Here is a 16,930-nt window from a genome sequence, read left to right on the forward strand (position 1 = left end):
AACATACAATTTATCTATTATCACAAATATTACATACTACATTAATATATCACAAAAATTCCAGAAAAAACATACAATTATCACAAATATTACATACTACATTAACCTAACAATATTCAATAATCTAATTAATATATCCAAATATTACAGAAAAATATAATATTTATCTATTAACACAAATATAACACAAAAATATACTAAAAAAAATTAGATTTAAAATTATAAAAATACCTCAATCTTCTAATCTCCTCCAATCTTCAAGTTCAATTCTTATAATATATATCTCCTCCAATCTTCAAAATCTTGAATAAAAAAATTAAAATAAGTTAGAATTTTAATCAATACAAATTATAAATAACAAAATATAAAATATAAATAAACTAAATAAATTAATACCTTCAACAATGGTGTGAGAATGAAATTAATGAGAAGAGGAAGAGAATGAGAGAAGAGGAATGGAGAAATATACAGTGGAGAAGAGAGGAAGAATGAGAAATGAGGAAGAGAGGAAGAATGAGAAGAGAGGAAGAGAAGGGGAAGCGTGCAGAATTTATTAAACATTAGCGACGTGAATGCACTGCCGGTAAATACTGACGTTCAAGCCACGTCGCAAGCTGCCAACGGTCCAGTTGGCAGCGTCATTAGAATCACGTCGCTAATTAGTGACTGGGATGCCACGTCGCAAGCTGCCAACGGTAATAAATTTTGAAATTCCAATCTGTCTTCACCTGCCAAAGCCTGCGCAGGTCAATTCAAAGTCAGCATTAAAGTGTTCCGACGTGAAAACCACGTCACAACTGAAAATTTCAAAATTTTTGTTTTCCCCCCATTAGACTTTACAGATTTCTAAGTTTAAAAATTTTGTTTTATCGTTTGCGACGTGGAAATCATTTCACAAGTTTTTTTAAAAAATATTTTTTTCTGATCCCCCATGTGAGTACGTAATTGTTAATATTATTCATTAAAATAATATACCGACGTGTTATTCACGTCAGAACAGTCCTTTTCTTCCCACGTGAATAACACGTCACAAATATATGGCGCTAGGGAACCAATTTCTTGTAGTGGGTAGAGACTCTATTACGTGGGATGATTGGTGTAATAATCTGGGTTCTTGTTTATGATTGTGTAGTGCTTTGTGGGTTGGTGTGGTTTTTGTAGGGGGTGAGAGTGCTTTTGTTCCTTTTTCCTTTTTACCATGGGTTAGCACCCCTTGTGCTTGTTATATTCCATCTTGGTTTATAAAAAAAAAAAAAAAACTTGCCAATGGTGCACTTTTAGTGCCAAAATGGTGCTACTCCATTTTTATGACACCTCTGTTAGGGTGTGCAAATAAACCGGTTATCCTTAACTAAATTGTTATTCAAATTATTCCACTTTTTAAAATTCAATTCAAATGCTAAAATATGAAAGTGGGTATCCATTTTATTATTCAAATATAAACTGGTACCCATAATAAGAATGTGGTTTAGTTATTGGATACCTAAATTTTATTATGTATGAAATTTATATGCTTGTTTCTTTCTGGTATTAAGTGTATTTCTACATTACATATCACTCGCTTAAGCATAATGATCATATATTAGTTGTCAAATTTTGAAGAATGAAGTGTATATAATTTTTTGAAGAAAATTTTAGGCAAAATACCCTTTTTGGTCCCTTAAGTATACCCCAAGGTCCATTCTGGTCCCTTATCTCTAAAAAGTGTCAAAGTGATCCTTTAATTGTCTAAAAAGGACCACGTTTGTCCTTTCTGTCCAAATGGCACAAACGGACGTTAGGTCTGTATACGTGGCAGGTGACGTGGAATATTATATACTCGTTATTCAACGTTCTCTTCTTCATCGTTTGCCTCCTTTCTTCCCCAAATTCTAGGGTTCATCGTTTGCCTCCTTTCTTCCCCAAATTCTAGGGTTTTGTTGCAGATCACCCAAGTCAGTTTCCAATGAAGCAGACATCATCATCAATCGCAGGGCCATGTTCATACGAATCTAACACGAAGAATGATGGTTTTGCTGCAAACTTGAGATGGAGACCCGTATGTGGGTGTGGAGAGATAGCTTTGCTTCGTAGGGCTTCAACAAGCACGAATTTCGGGAAGCAATTCTGGGGCTGTCGTAATTACAAGGTAAAAACGAACTTCACTTGTTTGTTCATGTCATGTATTGCCTTATGAATGATTGGTATTTTGAATTTCACAGGGTTCAACCCAAACAGGGTGTGGCTATTTTCAATGGTTCTTTGATGATGTGATGGATGAGAAAGACCAGTATATGAAGATGCAGAATAGTAGGATGGAGAAGATTCAAATTGAACTTGATGCAGCAAAAATGGAGTTGGTAACTCTTAAGGCAACAAATGACAGACTAAAACAAAAGACAAGAGAGTTGAAGAAGACGATGAATTCTGAGAAAAATTGGAAAAGGCTTTTCTGTGTTATTTTAGTGTTGGTCATTTGGAAAAGTCTGTATTAGTATGTTGTAAGGTTATGAATTAGTATGTACTGAATTTGATATTTATTCATGTATTGAATTGTAGTGGTAAAGTCTGTATTTGTAATGTTATGGTTTAGTGTTGTAATGTTTTAAAGTTATCAATGGCAAAAATTATGTTATGGTTTAGTGTTGTAATGTTATGATTTGTTACACACTACTAAGTATGTATTGACTTTTGCTAAAGGTCACAAACCACTAATATTCATATGACAGAAAAAGGCAAAAATTATAGGCCAAAATATTGCATTAACTTTAACATTAACCTTGCCATCAGAAATCACATGTTCAAAAGCACAAAATTACTTGGCCAAAATACTGCATACCAGGTTCTTAAAACACAAAATATTCAAACACATTACAAAATATTCAAACTGATGTCTAAAATTCCAAAACACTACATAAAATAAAGAGACTATGGTTTCCATTTTGGTGTGGCCCTTTTAGTAGGTGTTGTCCTCCTTGTTGTTGGACCTATAGCTGTTTTTGCAGCAGTCAGCCTTGTGGTTGGACCAGGTGGGATAAAAGGGGCATTTGGCCTTCTAACTGCCAACTTCTTTGCTTTAGGAGTAGTCTTCTTGGCTGATTTTGGAGTAGTCTTCTGAGCTTGGGATGATTGTGATGGAGCTGCTTGAGATGATTGTGAAGGAGCTGCTTGAGATGACTGTGATGGAGCTGAAGGAGCTGCTTGGGATACTTGTACAGAAGTAGTCTGAGATGGAGCTGCTTGTGATGGAGCTGCTTGTGCAGTAGTTGATGGTACCTTGCAAGTAAGTTTGTTGTGTCCTTGTTTCTTGCATCTACTGCACTTCACAATGAAGCCAGTTCTTCTCATCTTTCTATCTGTGCCATCCAGTTCACCTTGTTCCAAATTCCTCCTTTTTTTGGGTCTTCCTGGCATTTTCCTAAATTTGGGTGGCAGAACATCAGGGTACTCTGTCCTCTCCCATAGGTTTGAGCCATTGACTGGAAAAATGACTGGCTGGTACACTTGCAGATATCTTGATTTCCTGTAATACTCAGGAACATAATCATCAATCTTCTGGTTCCTGCTTTTGATTGCTGATAGTGAATGAACACAGGGGAAGCCTGTCAACTCCCACCTTCTACATGAACAAGTCCTATCTTTTAGAATGACTGTAAATTTTTCAGCATTGTTTTCCAAATTCCTCACTTCAAATATAAACTCATCAGACATCCTAAAAATCAGAATTTATATCAGAATGAAGTCAGAATTTATTTCAGTACTACTTCAGAATTTATTTCAATATAAACTCAACAAATAGGATTGAAGTCAGAATTTAAATCAGAATGAAGTCAGAATTTAAATCAAAATTTAAATCAGAATGAAATCAGAATTTACCTTACAAGCCACATATTTGTGTATGAACTTGTTTTTTCAATCTTCTTCTTAATGTTTGGTAACACATCAACATCTTCTAATTTCTGAAACCTCATCCTGTTTGTTGCCCACCTTTCCATCATGTATACCCTAATCTCTTCCACCATGGTGATCAATGGTTTTGCCCTTGACTCTAATATGACACTATTAAAGGCTTCTGACATATTGTTCAGTACAGCATCACACTTGTTATGAGTTTTGAAGTATGATCTGCTCCAAAATCTTGGAGGAGTGCTCATCATGTTTTTCATTACTTTCATCTCTCTCTCCCAAGCTTGGTAGTAAGTTGACTTGGCTGCTTTCCATATAATCTCCTTTAGTTTTTTTCCAGCATGCTTCTTCCTAAAATTGTTGTATAGATGCCTAACAGAAAATCTCTGTTCAACTCTTGGAAGAAGTTCCTCCATTGCAGGCAATAACCCCTAAGTCATAAAAAATGAAAGTGTCAGACATTTTGTCTATATCATATCAAATTTAATACATGAAAAATGAAAATGTCATACCTTTTGTTGATCAGAAATGAAAGTGTATGTGAGGCACTCTTCCCTCCCACCAAGATCATCAATAAGCAGCTCCAAGAACCATGTCCAGCTATCCTTGTTTTCACTTTCAACCACTGCAAATGCTATTGGTAGCATTTGATCATTGGGATCTCTGCCAATAGCTGCAAGTATTTGACCTCCATATAAGCCTTTCAAAAAACATCCATCAAGTCCTATGAAATGTCTGCTCAACTTGAAGCTCTCCTTACAAGCTGCCAAACATATGTACAACCTCTTGAAATGTAAATTCTCAACAGTTGAACCTTCTTGTGCAGGCTGGACACAAACCTTAACAGTTGAACCTGGGTTAGATCTTAGTAACTCATGTGCATAGTCACACACCCTTGTATAATCCCCTAGAAATGACCCATCAACCATGTCTCTGGCTGCAAACCTAGCCCTTATAGCCTTGGTTTTGTTGACCCCAACATTCCACTTCTTCTGAACCTTTTCCTTAATGTCCTTCAGCTTCATTCTAGGGTTTGTTTTAAGTGAATTCTGTAACCTCTTGCTCAACCATTTAGTCTTCAGTAACTTTACATGATACTCTCTACTGCAGCTATGGGTGTCAACTACTTTCCTTAGTTGCCATGAATCCTCAGTAGGCAACTTAGCGCAGTAAGATTCCCATTCACATCCATCCTTACACCTGACCCTAACCCTTATCTTGTCATTCTTAGTGAACCTTAAATCTCTGCCAGAATGGACTGCATAAGTAATAATTGCCTCCTTGAAATCTTCCTTTGTAGTAAAATAGGTTCCCACTTCCCATCTGTAATTGGACATATCCTTTAAAAGCTTAAAAAATGGATACTTCTTTCTCCTAGCCCTACTGCTATCATCACTATCACAATCACTTCCAAGATCCTCACTATCATTATCACTCCCTTTACTATCTTCTTTGTTTTCATCAGACATTTGTTTTCCTTTTTTACTTTTCATTTGTTCATTATCTTCAATATCACAGTCCAATAAGTTTCCATCCTCCTCTTCCAGTTCAGTACTATACTCATCAGAGTCATCATCAAATACTATCTCCATTGCACTATCATACTCGAAGTTGCTATCATCAGAACTATCATCAGTCATTCTTAAATCATCATCAACCTCACCACCCACAGGTCCATTATCAGCTCCAACTGCACTCACATCATCTTGTGCTACATCTTTGGCCCTCTCATCATCTTGTGTTACATCATTAGTCCTCACATCATCCTGTGCTACATCATTGGCCCTCTCACCATCTTGTGTTACATCATTAGTCCTCACATCATCCTGTGCTACATCATTGGCCCTCTCACCATCTTGTGTTACATCATTTGTCCTCACATCATCCTGTGCTACATCATTGGCCCTCTCACCATCTTGTGTTACATCATTAGTCCTCACATCATCCTGTGCTACATCATTGGCCCTCTCATCAAATTCCTTCAATATTTCCTCAATCTCTACTGCTACCTCATCTACTATCTCATTAGGTGGCATCTCATTAAGTGGAATATCATCTAACACAACTTCAGCTTCATCAGCAAAAACAGGCTGGGACAATGTGTGCTTAATAAAGACCTCAACACTAAGATAAACCCTATATAAATCAGCAATCTCTAATGCCTCTCTGTCATCTACCAACATATTCATCCCACCAGTTGGATCCTTATAATATATGTTTTCTATGGCTCGATAACCTAGTTCCTTGATACTACCTAACAGCTCAAAAAAACTCCACTTATCAGCATCTACCCTCAGTTTAGCAATCTGACCTCCAACGTAAACGCTCAAGTCCTCACTCGCAAATTCACCACTATGGTGGATTGTAATGATTAGATACTCGTCCATTTCAAACGAAACCCTAAATAGAAGCGCAGGATATAAACTTCAGAAACATGGAATTAAAACCATAATAGAGTACCAGGCATAGAGATGCAGAAACTTACTTCTGATGTCGTCTTCGTCTTTGCTTTCACCTTGAATGTCGTCTTCGTTCTCGTTCGCAGCAACTAGAGATTGGAGTTTCGTCAATGGCAGCTGCGCTAGGGTTTCCTCCAAGAACCAACGAAGAGAAAATGAGGTTTCTATTTCATTTTCCTTTCTATTTTTTGTCTAAGACAAATTTACACATCTGGCAATTAAAATAAACCACCTGGCAATAAAGATAAAAACGTGTCTGCCACATGTATGTCACCCATGCCTTTCCTTTGACTTTGACTAACGGAGCTAACAGAAAGGACAAACGTGGTCCTTTTTGGACAATTAAAGGATCACTTTGACACTTTTTAGAGATAAGGGACCAGAATGGACCTTGGAGTATACTTAAGGGACCAAAAAGGGTATTTTGCCAAAATTTTATTATGTATGAAATTTTGAAGATGTTGTACACAGTTTTTTCATAATGTAATAACAAGTCTTGATAGAGTAGATATTAGTGACTGAAAAAACACACATCCCAATGATTAAAACCAACTTATAAATATGACTCTCAAAAAACAACGCTAATCTTTAAATTCAAACTATAACATGATGCTTAATGCTTGGATAATCCATTTTTTCTTTTAGCAATGTTTCATTCTTGGATTACTGATTAATTTTTCTTAGAAATAATGATATGCACTTAATAAAACGGTTTTTATACAAAATTGATTTAAAAAAAAGCTGGTTTTAAAATTAAGTTTTTTATATTAAACTTCTTTTAAAATTGAGTTTTTTTATAAAATTGATTTTTTTTAAAGAAAATAAAAAATTAGTTTTAAGAGAAATCGGTTTTAAATTGATTTTTTTAAAAAATTGGTTTTTATAAAAAAAACCGGTTTAAAACCGGACCGATCTACATGTAAACCGGTTTTAAAAAAATAAACTAATTTTAAAGAAATGATTTTAAGATCCAAACCATATATATGGTTCAATTTGATTTGGTTATTGATCCATGCACACCCCTAACCTTTGTATGTAATTTCACATTTATCATTGTGTCATGTTATTTATAATCTCTAATACTTTTGTGTCGCATTTGTTTCTCATCGTAATTCTAATTGAGGTATCAAGAAGCATTCAAGCGTTATTTATCATTCTTTATGTGAAGTATTGTACATGTACAATTGTGTCAAGACCATGTAATTGATATCTTTTTAGCGTCAATTGAACCTCTCTCAAGCCTTGTAGCGAAATTCGACATCACTTTGCTCAAAGTTGGTGATGTCTGTCATTTTATCTACAAATTTGCACATCGAATAGAACAACTTCAAAAAAAATTCTTCTAGCTCCTTTAGATGGTGCCACTCAAAAAAGTATCTAGCCAAATTTTCATTCTTCCAAATTTGTTCAACTTAAACAATCTTAGCTTATTCTAGTTTTCTGTCACTCCTAAAGAACAACACCATGAACATGTTTAGTAAAATCTTCCCAAATGCTCATAATCATCTAGAACTGATCATCCATCATATTATTGTTGATCTATGTTCTTAGAGGTATAGTCAAGATGATTCAAGGTGGTGAAGTTCATGGATAGCAAAGATGCAAGTCAATTGATTAGTTGTTTAATTTTGATGATGAAAATACTTAATAACAAACAATATCCAGTGAAGTCAAGCAGGCCCGGCCCAAAGGAGGTGCAACAAGGGCTGTTGCATCGGGCCCCAGAAATGAAAGGGCCTCTAAATTTTACCAAAACAAACAATAGCTTTGTAATTTAAATGTAGCCCCACATAAACTGCACAAGTTAATGTTCAACCGTTGAGCTATAGATTTTTTATTTTGTAGTAGCTTATTCTCTCCAAAGATTATATTTTATTATTTCTTATTTGAAAACAATTATGTTTCAAATTTCAATAGCAAAGTAATGAAAGTCTTCAAATATTTGATAAATTTAAATATATATAGTAGACAATAAAATGTGCCGAAGAAATAAATCTATTATTTTAATCAAAAACTATAGACTTATTTATTAATTTACAAATAAATAAATAATATTGGTCAAAAAAATAAAATAAATAAATAATATAAAATCTATAAATTGAAAAATAAAGATGGTTTAATTAGATTTTAATAATAATATTTTGGACTTAGGCCCTCCTTATCATACCAAAAAACAATAATATATAAAATTATAAACTTTTATTTAACAGTATATGTTAAAATTACTAGTTAAGTAAGGAAGTAATACTATTAAAATTTTCAAAAAAATAATCCTATTAAAATAAAAAGTAACTATATTTTATTTTTTTAATACCAATTTTTTTTATCTAAATATTTTTTTAATCAAAACATATCAATTATTAAATACGAATGTAAATTGAATCTAAATTGTATATGCATTATAATTACACTAGATATTTTAATTTTTTGAGAATTGTATATATTGTAAAACCGAATATCTATCACATATTAAAACAAATTTTGAATTGTAACTGATCGTACCTGATCAGAAGAATCGTCGTAGGCTGCTCGGACTGGATCTTCTAGGAAGGAGGAGGGGGGTGTACCTGCAAGGTACTCCAATGCCAAAGTAAGTTGACGAACAAAGGAGCGCAAGTACTAGCTAAGAGTGAGTAAGAAGTGAATACCTGACCCTCTAGTTAAAGAGGATATTTATAGCCCCCAGCGCTGGGCCATGATCTCGCTATTGGGTTGGATCCCCAAGCCCAACTAGGAGACCGCCAGGTTTCCTGAGCGGAAATATCGGAGGTGCGTGTATGCCCTCTGTCCTGGTTAACCGCTCCGAAGTTCAAGGGAGACGCGGTCTTTTAAAAGCCACGTGGAATACATGTTGCTCGGAGGGTCGAATATGAAGGATCCCTGCGCGGAGCAGAGTCCTCGGCAACGAAGGGGTTCGCGGGGTCGTCAGTGCCGAGCACATCGGTGTCGTATGCTCGGACATCTTATCTGCGTAGGAGGGCCGTAGAGGAACGTGGGCCTCTGAGGTTTATTGGGCCGAAAATCATAGTGGGCCTAACCTTGGCCCAGTCCAGAACAGGAGCCCCCCAAGTCGGAGTTTTCTGGTCAAGAAGCTGTGACTTTACCTGATGCTCGGGCCGGGGAGATGCTCGATGAGATGGCTCCTCGTAAACCAGATGTGCTCGGAGGAACAGCCCGTGGAGGAACGAAACGTCGCGCGTGTGAGACACGCGCTGACGTGGCATGGGTAATGATGGCCTAGGGTCTAGGAGGCGGCGCTTGTCAGGAGAAGCGACGCTTCGCCTTCCGAGCCCTTTCCCTATAAAAGGGGGCGAATCCTCTCATTTGGAAGTTTCACTCTCTCTGTTTACCTGCTCGGTATCAGACAGGCGTTCTTCGGGAGATACTCTTCCAGATTGTTCACCATACCGAGAAGCTCATCCGGTCATCGTCATCATGTCTTCACGTAAGTTCGCTTCCCTCTTCGTTGCTTTATTCTTTTCCGTAGGGTTTGTGTGCTTTATTTTCGCGGTCGTCGTCGTAGACGTAGGCGGGAATCAACGAGCGATCGTTGTTTCCTCCTCGGGTTATCCCGGCGATGCCCGGGGGTTAGTATGGGTCGGTGGACCAGATGATGTGGCGTTGTCATGTCGCGTCATTTCGCGAGTCCTCGGCTGACGGGCGTCTTTCCTCGACGGGGGTTTAGCCGGGGGCTCCGCCGCTCCTGCTCTACCCTTTCGCTTGCATTGCGGTGGAAGGGTGGATTTGATGAACTGTCGAATTCACTTTCTCCCTTCTGCGTGCAGGTGAATCTGATTCGAGCGCTAGCTCGGAGTCCGGCTCGGGATCTGATTCGTCGTGGAGTAGCGAGTCGGATGGCTCAACGGCCACAAGTTCAGACGTCGAGATCATCGAGGATCAAAATGTGCCCTCCCTGGCTGATGACGACCATGTTGATTCTCCTGGCCCGGACGCCGAGGGAGGGGTCTCCCCAATGCCCTTGTTTAGTTACGAATGCACGGTTGCGGCCGACTGGATAGCCGAGGAAGCCTTAACGGTCACTTCTCGATACACTGAGTCTCTAGATGGGGTCTTTACAGAAATCGAGGTTTTGAGAGAGGGCGAAGCGCCGAATTACCAAGTGACGTGCCCGTCTCAGGACGAGCGCATATGTTCTCGGTTCAACGGGGATGGCTTTGCGATGTACGAGTACGTGTTCAAGGAGCTCGGCTTCCGACTGCCCTTCTCCGATTTTCAGAAATCGATGATGGCGTTTCTAAACTTGGCACCGTCCCAATTGCACCCCAATGCTTTTGCTTTTATGCGAGCATTCGAGATTGTCTGTGATTATTTGGGCATTGGTGCCACGACCGCGTTGTTCGGCCGGTGCTTTCGTGTTCAAAGACAGGCGGCAGACGGGCGATACGGTTGGGTCTCGTTCAAGAATGCTGAGCGGAAGCTCTTCGGGATGTACACTGACTCTGTGAAAGGTTTCAAGGATCGATACTTTGTCGTTCGTCCGCTCAGCCCGGCGGCTTACCACGACGTGTCGGATACCGTGGTCCTTCGTGACGCCGACGGGGAGTTAGTGAGGGGTGAGGACGGGCAGGTAGCAAGGGAATTCTGCACGAGGTTCCCGTTTTTCTGGTGGAAAGGTCACTTCTCGTCTCCCCCTAAACATTACATTTGGGAAGATGGGGACCTGGACGAGCAAGATGCAGAGTCCTATTCGGTCCTATGCAAATATGTGGACAGCTTTACTATGTCCCGGTGGGTGACGAGGAATGGGAGTCCCGTATTGGACGAGAATGGTGTGCCGGTCGTGGAGCAGCGGCCTATTAATACTAAGGCTTTGCTATCTTGTCGGACTCCCGAGGAGACTCGGGCGTTGTTAGGTCGTGCTTATTCACCCCGCTTTCCGTTTTCCGTCCTGTGTCTTCGCTAACTCTTTATTTTTTCGTTTTCCGTCCTGTGTCTTCGCTAACCCCTTTTATCTTTTCTTCGCAGATGTCATGCCGGAGAAGGAGGATCCAGTCCTGAAGATGGCCCTGGATGCAAAGAGGAATCAGAAGAAGAAGAATCGGGGAACTGGTGCTGCGGAGAATTCGGCCTCGGCAGGCTCTCCTCGGGTGAACTTAGACGAGAGGTCCCCTAAGAGGCCTCGTCCTTCAGAGGGGGGACGCCATGAGCCGTCGCACTTGGGTTCCGAGCGTGCCTTCGTGTTGCCTCCCTGTTATAAGGACGGGGGTTATTTTGAGAAGTTCCCGCTGGTCACCTCTCCGGATGAAGCTCGTCGGATCGGTGAGATGGACCCCCCGTCCCTTCAGAAACAGCTGGCGTGCGACAGCGCCGCCGTGATGAGGGTCTTGGGGATGGCCCAAATGTTAGCGAATGGTGGCTCGGGTTCGGCCGAGGCTTTGAAGAAGGCGGAGGCTGCTAAGAAGACGGCCGAGGACAAGATAAAGACCATGGAGGCCGATCGCAAGGAGTTGAAGAGGAAGATCGATGCGGTTTTGAAGCAGAAGGACGGGGAGATTGCGGCGGAGAAGAAAAAGCTTGCCGACCTTCAGCTTGAGTGGGCTCCCTCGGCTGACGAGTCGTCAGATGTGGCCGTTCTGCGGACCAGGGCTGAATTCGTGGAGAAGATAGATGGCCTGAAGATAAGCCTGGCCGACATGGCTGAAGTCGGTTTCGAGCGTGCTGTTCGTCAACTGAGGCTTCTAAACCCTGGGTTGAAGGAAGATAATATCGGGCTTTCTTCGAAGATTGTGGACGGCGCATTGGTGCCCGAGTCTCCAGAGAGTGAAGAGTAGATAGTGGTCCTGGGTCTGCGTGCCCTTCTTCTTCGGCCTGCGTGCCATTTTATCTTTTGTTGGGTAATGCCCGGAGTACTTTGGGGGCCTGCGTGCCCGGCTTTATCGGTTGTAACTTTTGGATATCGTCGACCAAGTTGGTCGGCAATTTTAATGTTTTATAATTCTGCTTGCTTATATCTGTTTATTTTTACTTTCGGCGTTATCATTGTGTGCTTGTTCTTTTTGATAACTTTCCTGCTGTGCTCGTATGACGAGGTATTTCCTCTATACTTAGAGTATTTTGCGATTGTTCTAGGTAACTGATGACTTATGCTCGGACATGCCGGAGAGTCACCTGTATACTTGTGATATTATTGGTTTTGTGGACTATGCTCGGCCTAGATTGATTGCCCGGGCGTGTTGAGTACGGGCCGGGTGCGCAGAGCAGGTATGCGCTTTTAGCGAGCGCGAGACCGCGGTTGTGGCCAAGCGTTCGCGGCGTGAACGATCCCATCGCGAGCTGGGGTTCTGCCATGCAGGTACTTCCACGGGGGGTCTAGGTGTAGAATCCGCCGAGGGGTCGGTCCATCTATCCGACGAGAGGAATCGATCGTTGCTGTCGTGGAATACTCACGTCCGTACCGACGACGTGGATCCGTGCCCGTCTGTTACCTGAGTTTGGGTTAGAGGCCGGGCGTTTTAGCTTATGTTTAACTATAATAACGTCTGAGTTTTTCAGCATTCCAGGGTCGAGCAAGTTTTTCACCGAGAAGATTCTCGAGGTAGCAGGCGCCGTTCTCGGTTTTGTCATAAACTCGGTACGGGCCTTCCCAGTTTGGGGCTAGTTTGCCCTCGCGCGAGTCTTTCATGTTTCTGCGAAGTACTAGGGCGCCGATTTCAAATTCGCGCTTTATAACTTTGGCGTTATGGCGAAGAGCTATTTGCTGTTTTAGTTTAGCTTCTCGGAGGGCTGATCCTGCTCGGATCTCTTCCACCATGTCGAGTTCTTCCCTCATGGCCTCGTCGTTAAGTTCTTCCTCGAGGGGGGATTCGGTGCGCCGAGAAGGCTCTCGGATTTCTACGGGAATTACGGCTTCGGTGCCGTAGGTTAATCGGAAAGGAGTCTCGCCTGTGCTCGAATGGGGTGTCGTCCTATACGCCCAAAGCACACTATGTAGTTCTTCGACCCAAGCTTTTTTGGCTTCGCCGAGTCTTCTTTTTAATCCTCGGAGGATGACTCGGTTGGCTGCCTCGGCTTGCCCGTTCGTCTGAGGGTGCTCGACTGAGGTGAAGTGTTGTTTCGTGCCGAGCTTGGCCACAAACTCTTGGAATTTTTTGTCAGTGAACTGGGTGCCATTGTCGGTGATTATGGCCTGAGGGACCCCGAACCGGGCGAGTATGTTTCGTTTGTAGAAACGGAGCACGTTTTGAGATGTGATTTTGGCAAGCGCCTCGGCTTCTATCCATTTCGTGAAGTAATCGACGGCGACCACGAGATATTTATTTTGGTACGAGCCGACCGGGAACGGTCCGAGGAGGTCCATTCCCCAGGTGGAGAAAGGCCAAGGAGATGAGAGGGATTTAAGCTCGTTGGGGGGGGGCTAGGTGCATGTCGGCATGCCGCTGACATTTGTCGCATTTCTGAACATGCTCTTTGGCGTCCTGCTGCATAGTCGGCCAATAATAGCCGGCTCTGAGGGCTTTCCTCGCCAGCGACCGGCCGCCGAGATGCTGGCCGTTAATCCCTTCGTGAAGCTCTTGCAGTACTTCCATTGCCTGCGAGCCGTCGATGCATTTAAGAAGGGGAATGGAGAAGCCGCGCCGATAGAGTTTATTTTCGATGACTGTGTACGAGCAGGCTCTCCTCTTAATGGCTGAAGCTTCCTTCGGATCATCGGGGAGCTCGTCGTTCATGAGGTATTTGTATACCGGAGTCATCCAGCAATGGGCGTCTCCGATGGCAAACACTTGTATGGTCTGCGCGTTTTTGCCTACGCTTGGATCGGACAAGATTTCTTGTATCACCGACTTGTTCCCTCCCTTCTTTCTTGTGCTTGCGAGCTTGGATAAGAGGTCGGCCCTCGAGTTGTGTTCCCGAGGGATGTGTGCGACGTCTGCCTTTGTGAATCCTTTCATCTTTTCTTTGACGAGCGATAGATACTCGGCTAGCGTGTCGTTTTTGGCCTGGTAATCGCCGCTAACTTGAGACGCGACCAGTTGAGAGTCGGTATAAATCATGACTTCCCGAGCGCCCACGTCCTCGGCGAGGCGTAGGCCCGCTAGGAGGGCTTCGTACTCGGCCTGATTGTTCGATGTGGTGAAGGATAGGACTAAGGATACTTCGATGACGAGTCCATCGTCGTTCTCCAAGATGATACCGGCCCCGCTGCCCGCGTGGCTTGAGGCGCCATCAACATAGATGGTCCACTTTTTCTCGGTGGGTGTTGGGGAGTTGGAGATCGTCGTCATCTCGGCCACGAAGTCGGCGAGTGCTTGGGCTTTTAACGCTTTCCTGCCCTCGTATTGTATGTCGAATTCGGACAGCTCGAGGGACCATTTCAGCATTCTCCCGGCCATGTCTGGTCGGCTGAGAAGTTGCTTGATCGGTTGGTCTGTCCGGACGATGATAGTGTGGGCGAGGAAGTAGTACCTCAGTCTTCTGGCGGCCGTTATTAGGGCCAGTGCGATTTTTTCTATCTGTTGATAGCGGACCTCGGGCCCTTGTAGGGCTTTGCTAGTGAAGTACACTGGCTTCTGCCCATCTTCCGTTTCTCGGATCAGGGCTGCGCTGGCTGCCTCGCCTGAAACGGCCAAGTAGAGATAGAGAACCTCGTTGCTGTCCGGTCGGGATAGCACCGGGGGTTTGGAGAGCACTTGTTTGAGGTGGGATAATGCTTGTTCGCATTCCTCGGACCACTCGAAAGCTGCTTCTTTCCGAAGAAGCTTAAAGAATGGGAGTGCATGCTGGGCGGATTTCGCGACGAAGCGGGATAATGCCGTGAGCATTCCGTTGAGTACCTGGATGGATTTTTTGTTGGTAGGGGTAGGGAGGTCTGAGAATGCTCGGCACTTATCGGGGTTGGCCTCTATTCCTCGTTCTGTTAAGTAGAAGCCGAGGAATTTGCCTGCCCGTACTCCGAAGGTACACTTCTCTGGATTGAAGCGCATCCTGCAGGACCTGGCCTGCTTGAAGACCCGCTCGAGATGTAGTGTGTGGTCGGAGTCTTCTCGAGATTTGACGATCATATCGTCCATATATACCTCGAGCGTGTCGCCGATTTCTCCTCGGAAGACCTTGTTCATCATCCGCTGATAGGTTGCCCCGGCGTTCTTGAGTCCGAAGGGCATTACGTTGTAGTAATAGTTGCCCGATTCGGTCATGAAAGCCGTGCACTGCTTGTCGCATTTCGCCATGGGGATCTGGTTGTAACCAGAATAAGCGTCCATGAAGGACAACAGTTTATAGCCGGCCGAGTTGTCGACCAGTCTATCGATATTAGGTAAAGGGTAGGCGTCCTTTGGACATGCCCGGTTAACATCAGTATAATCAACACACATTCTCCATTTTCCATTAGATTTTTTAACAAGTACAACATTTGAGAGCCAAGTTGAATACTTGGCCTCGGAAATAAAATTTGCCTCTAGGAGGTCTTTTACAGCTTTCTCGGCAGCCTCCGCTTTCTCGGGAGACTGCCGACGCCTACGTTGTACTACGACCTTGGCGGTCGGATTGATGGAGAGGTGGTGGCAGGCGACCTCAGGGTCGAGTCCGGGCATCTCTGCGGCGCTCCAGGCGAACAGGTCGGCATTGGCTCGAAGGCAGGCTACAAGTTGTTTCCTCGGTAGGTCAGGGATGCCTTTGCCAATCTTCACTGCTCTGTCGGGGTTGTCTCCCAGGGGGATCAGCTCGAAATCTCCGTCGGGAACAGGCCGGACGGGATGAGGGGCCTTTGATTGTGTTTCCTCCCCGGTCTTCAGTTCTTCTTGTGTGAACCTTGCATCGAGGTCGACTGAGCTGACGTTGGCCGTTGGAACCTGATCTTCCCGAGGATGCTTGTCTTCGGCTCTTGGTTTTTTGTTGGAGCTGGTCGGAGGAGCGATCAGCTCTAGTCCTTTGACGGATGCATCGAAGATCCTTCTCGCAGCTTCGATGTCGGCGTTGATGGTGGCCACTTTCCCTGTCCTCGTGTAGAACTTCATCTTCAGATGGACCGTGGAGGGCACGGCGGTTAGCTCGGCCAGCGTTGGGCGCCCGATGATGCAGTTGTACAGTGTTTTGCAGTCGATTACCAAAAACCTGGTTTTGACTTGCCTGGACGCTTCCCCTTCCCCGAAGGTGACAATCAGCTCGACGTAGCCCCATGGTTTGGTGGTGGCTCCGTTAAAACCTTGGAGATCGGAACCCACATAGGGGGTGAGGTGCGAGTCGTCCAGCTGAAGTGTTTGGAAGAGGTGGGAGTACATGATGTCAACTGAACTACCTTCATCTACCAGGACCCGTCGAACATCGAAGTTCGCCATTCTGGCTCGGACGAGGAGGGGAATGGTGGCGTTTGGAGCTCCGCCGGGCAGTTCTTCGAGGTAGAAAGTGATTGGCTCTGACTTTCCTCGGAATTTCCGCAGAGTAGGGCCGAGATCGGCATTGGCGCTGAGTAGCTCGTCGAACTTTCTCTTGACTGAACTGACGGTGAGAGATCCGGGGTCTCCGCCGTTGGAGATGACCATTGCAGTGGGGAAATGTTCCCAGGTGCTGAGAGCGGTCGTCACGCCGACCGAAGGGATGAAGTCTTCCGGTCGGGTTACGGACAGTGC

At 43.5% G+C, this 16,930-nt stretch overlaps 1 protein-coding gene across 1 annotated transcript; it reads left to right on the plus strand.

Moving 5' to 3' along the window:
* Positions 1 to 1,897: 1,897 nt before the first annotated feature.
* Positions 1,898 to 2,544, plus strand: LOC131598453 (uncharacterized). Its single transcript, XM_058871051.1, has 3 exons — positions 1,898 to 2,128; positions 2,202 to 2,450; positions 2,539 to 2,544. The coding sequence occupies exons 1-3, from the start codon at positions 1,946 to 1,948 to the stop codon at positions 2,542 to 2,544; spliced, it is 438 nt and encodes a 145-aa protein (XP_058727034.1). The 5' UTR covers positions 1,898 to 1,945.
* The last annotated feature ends 14,386 nt before the right edge of the window (positions 2,545 to 16,930 follow it).

This window comes from Vicia villosa, linkage group LG1 (assembly GCF_029867415.1).
Source record: "Vicia villosa cultivar HV-30 ecotype Madison, WI linkage group LG1, Vvil1.0, whole genome shotgun sequence".
Taxonomy (NCBI): Eukaryota; Viridiplantae; Streptophyta; class Magnoliopsida; order Fabales; family Fabaceae; genus Vicia; species Vicia villosa.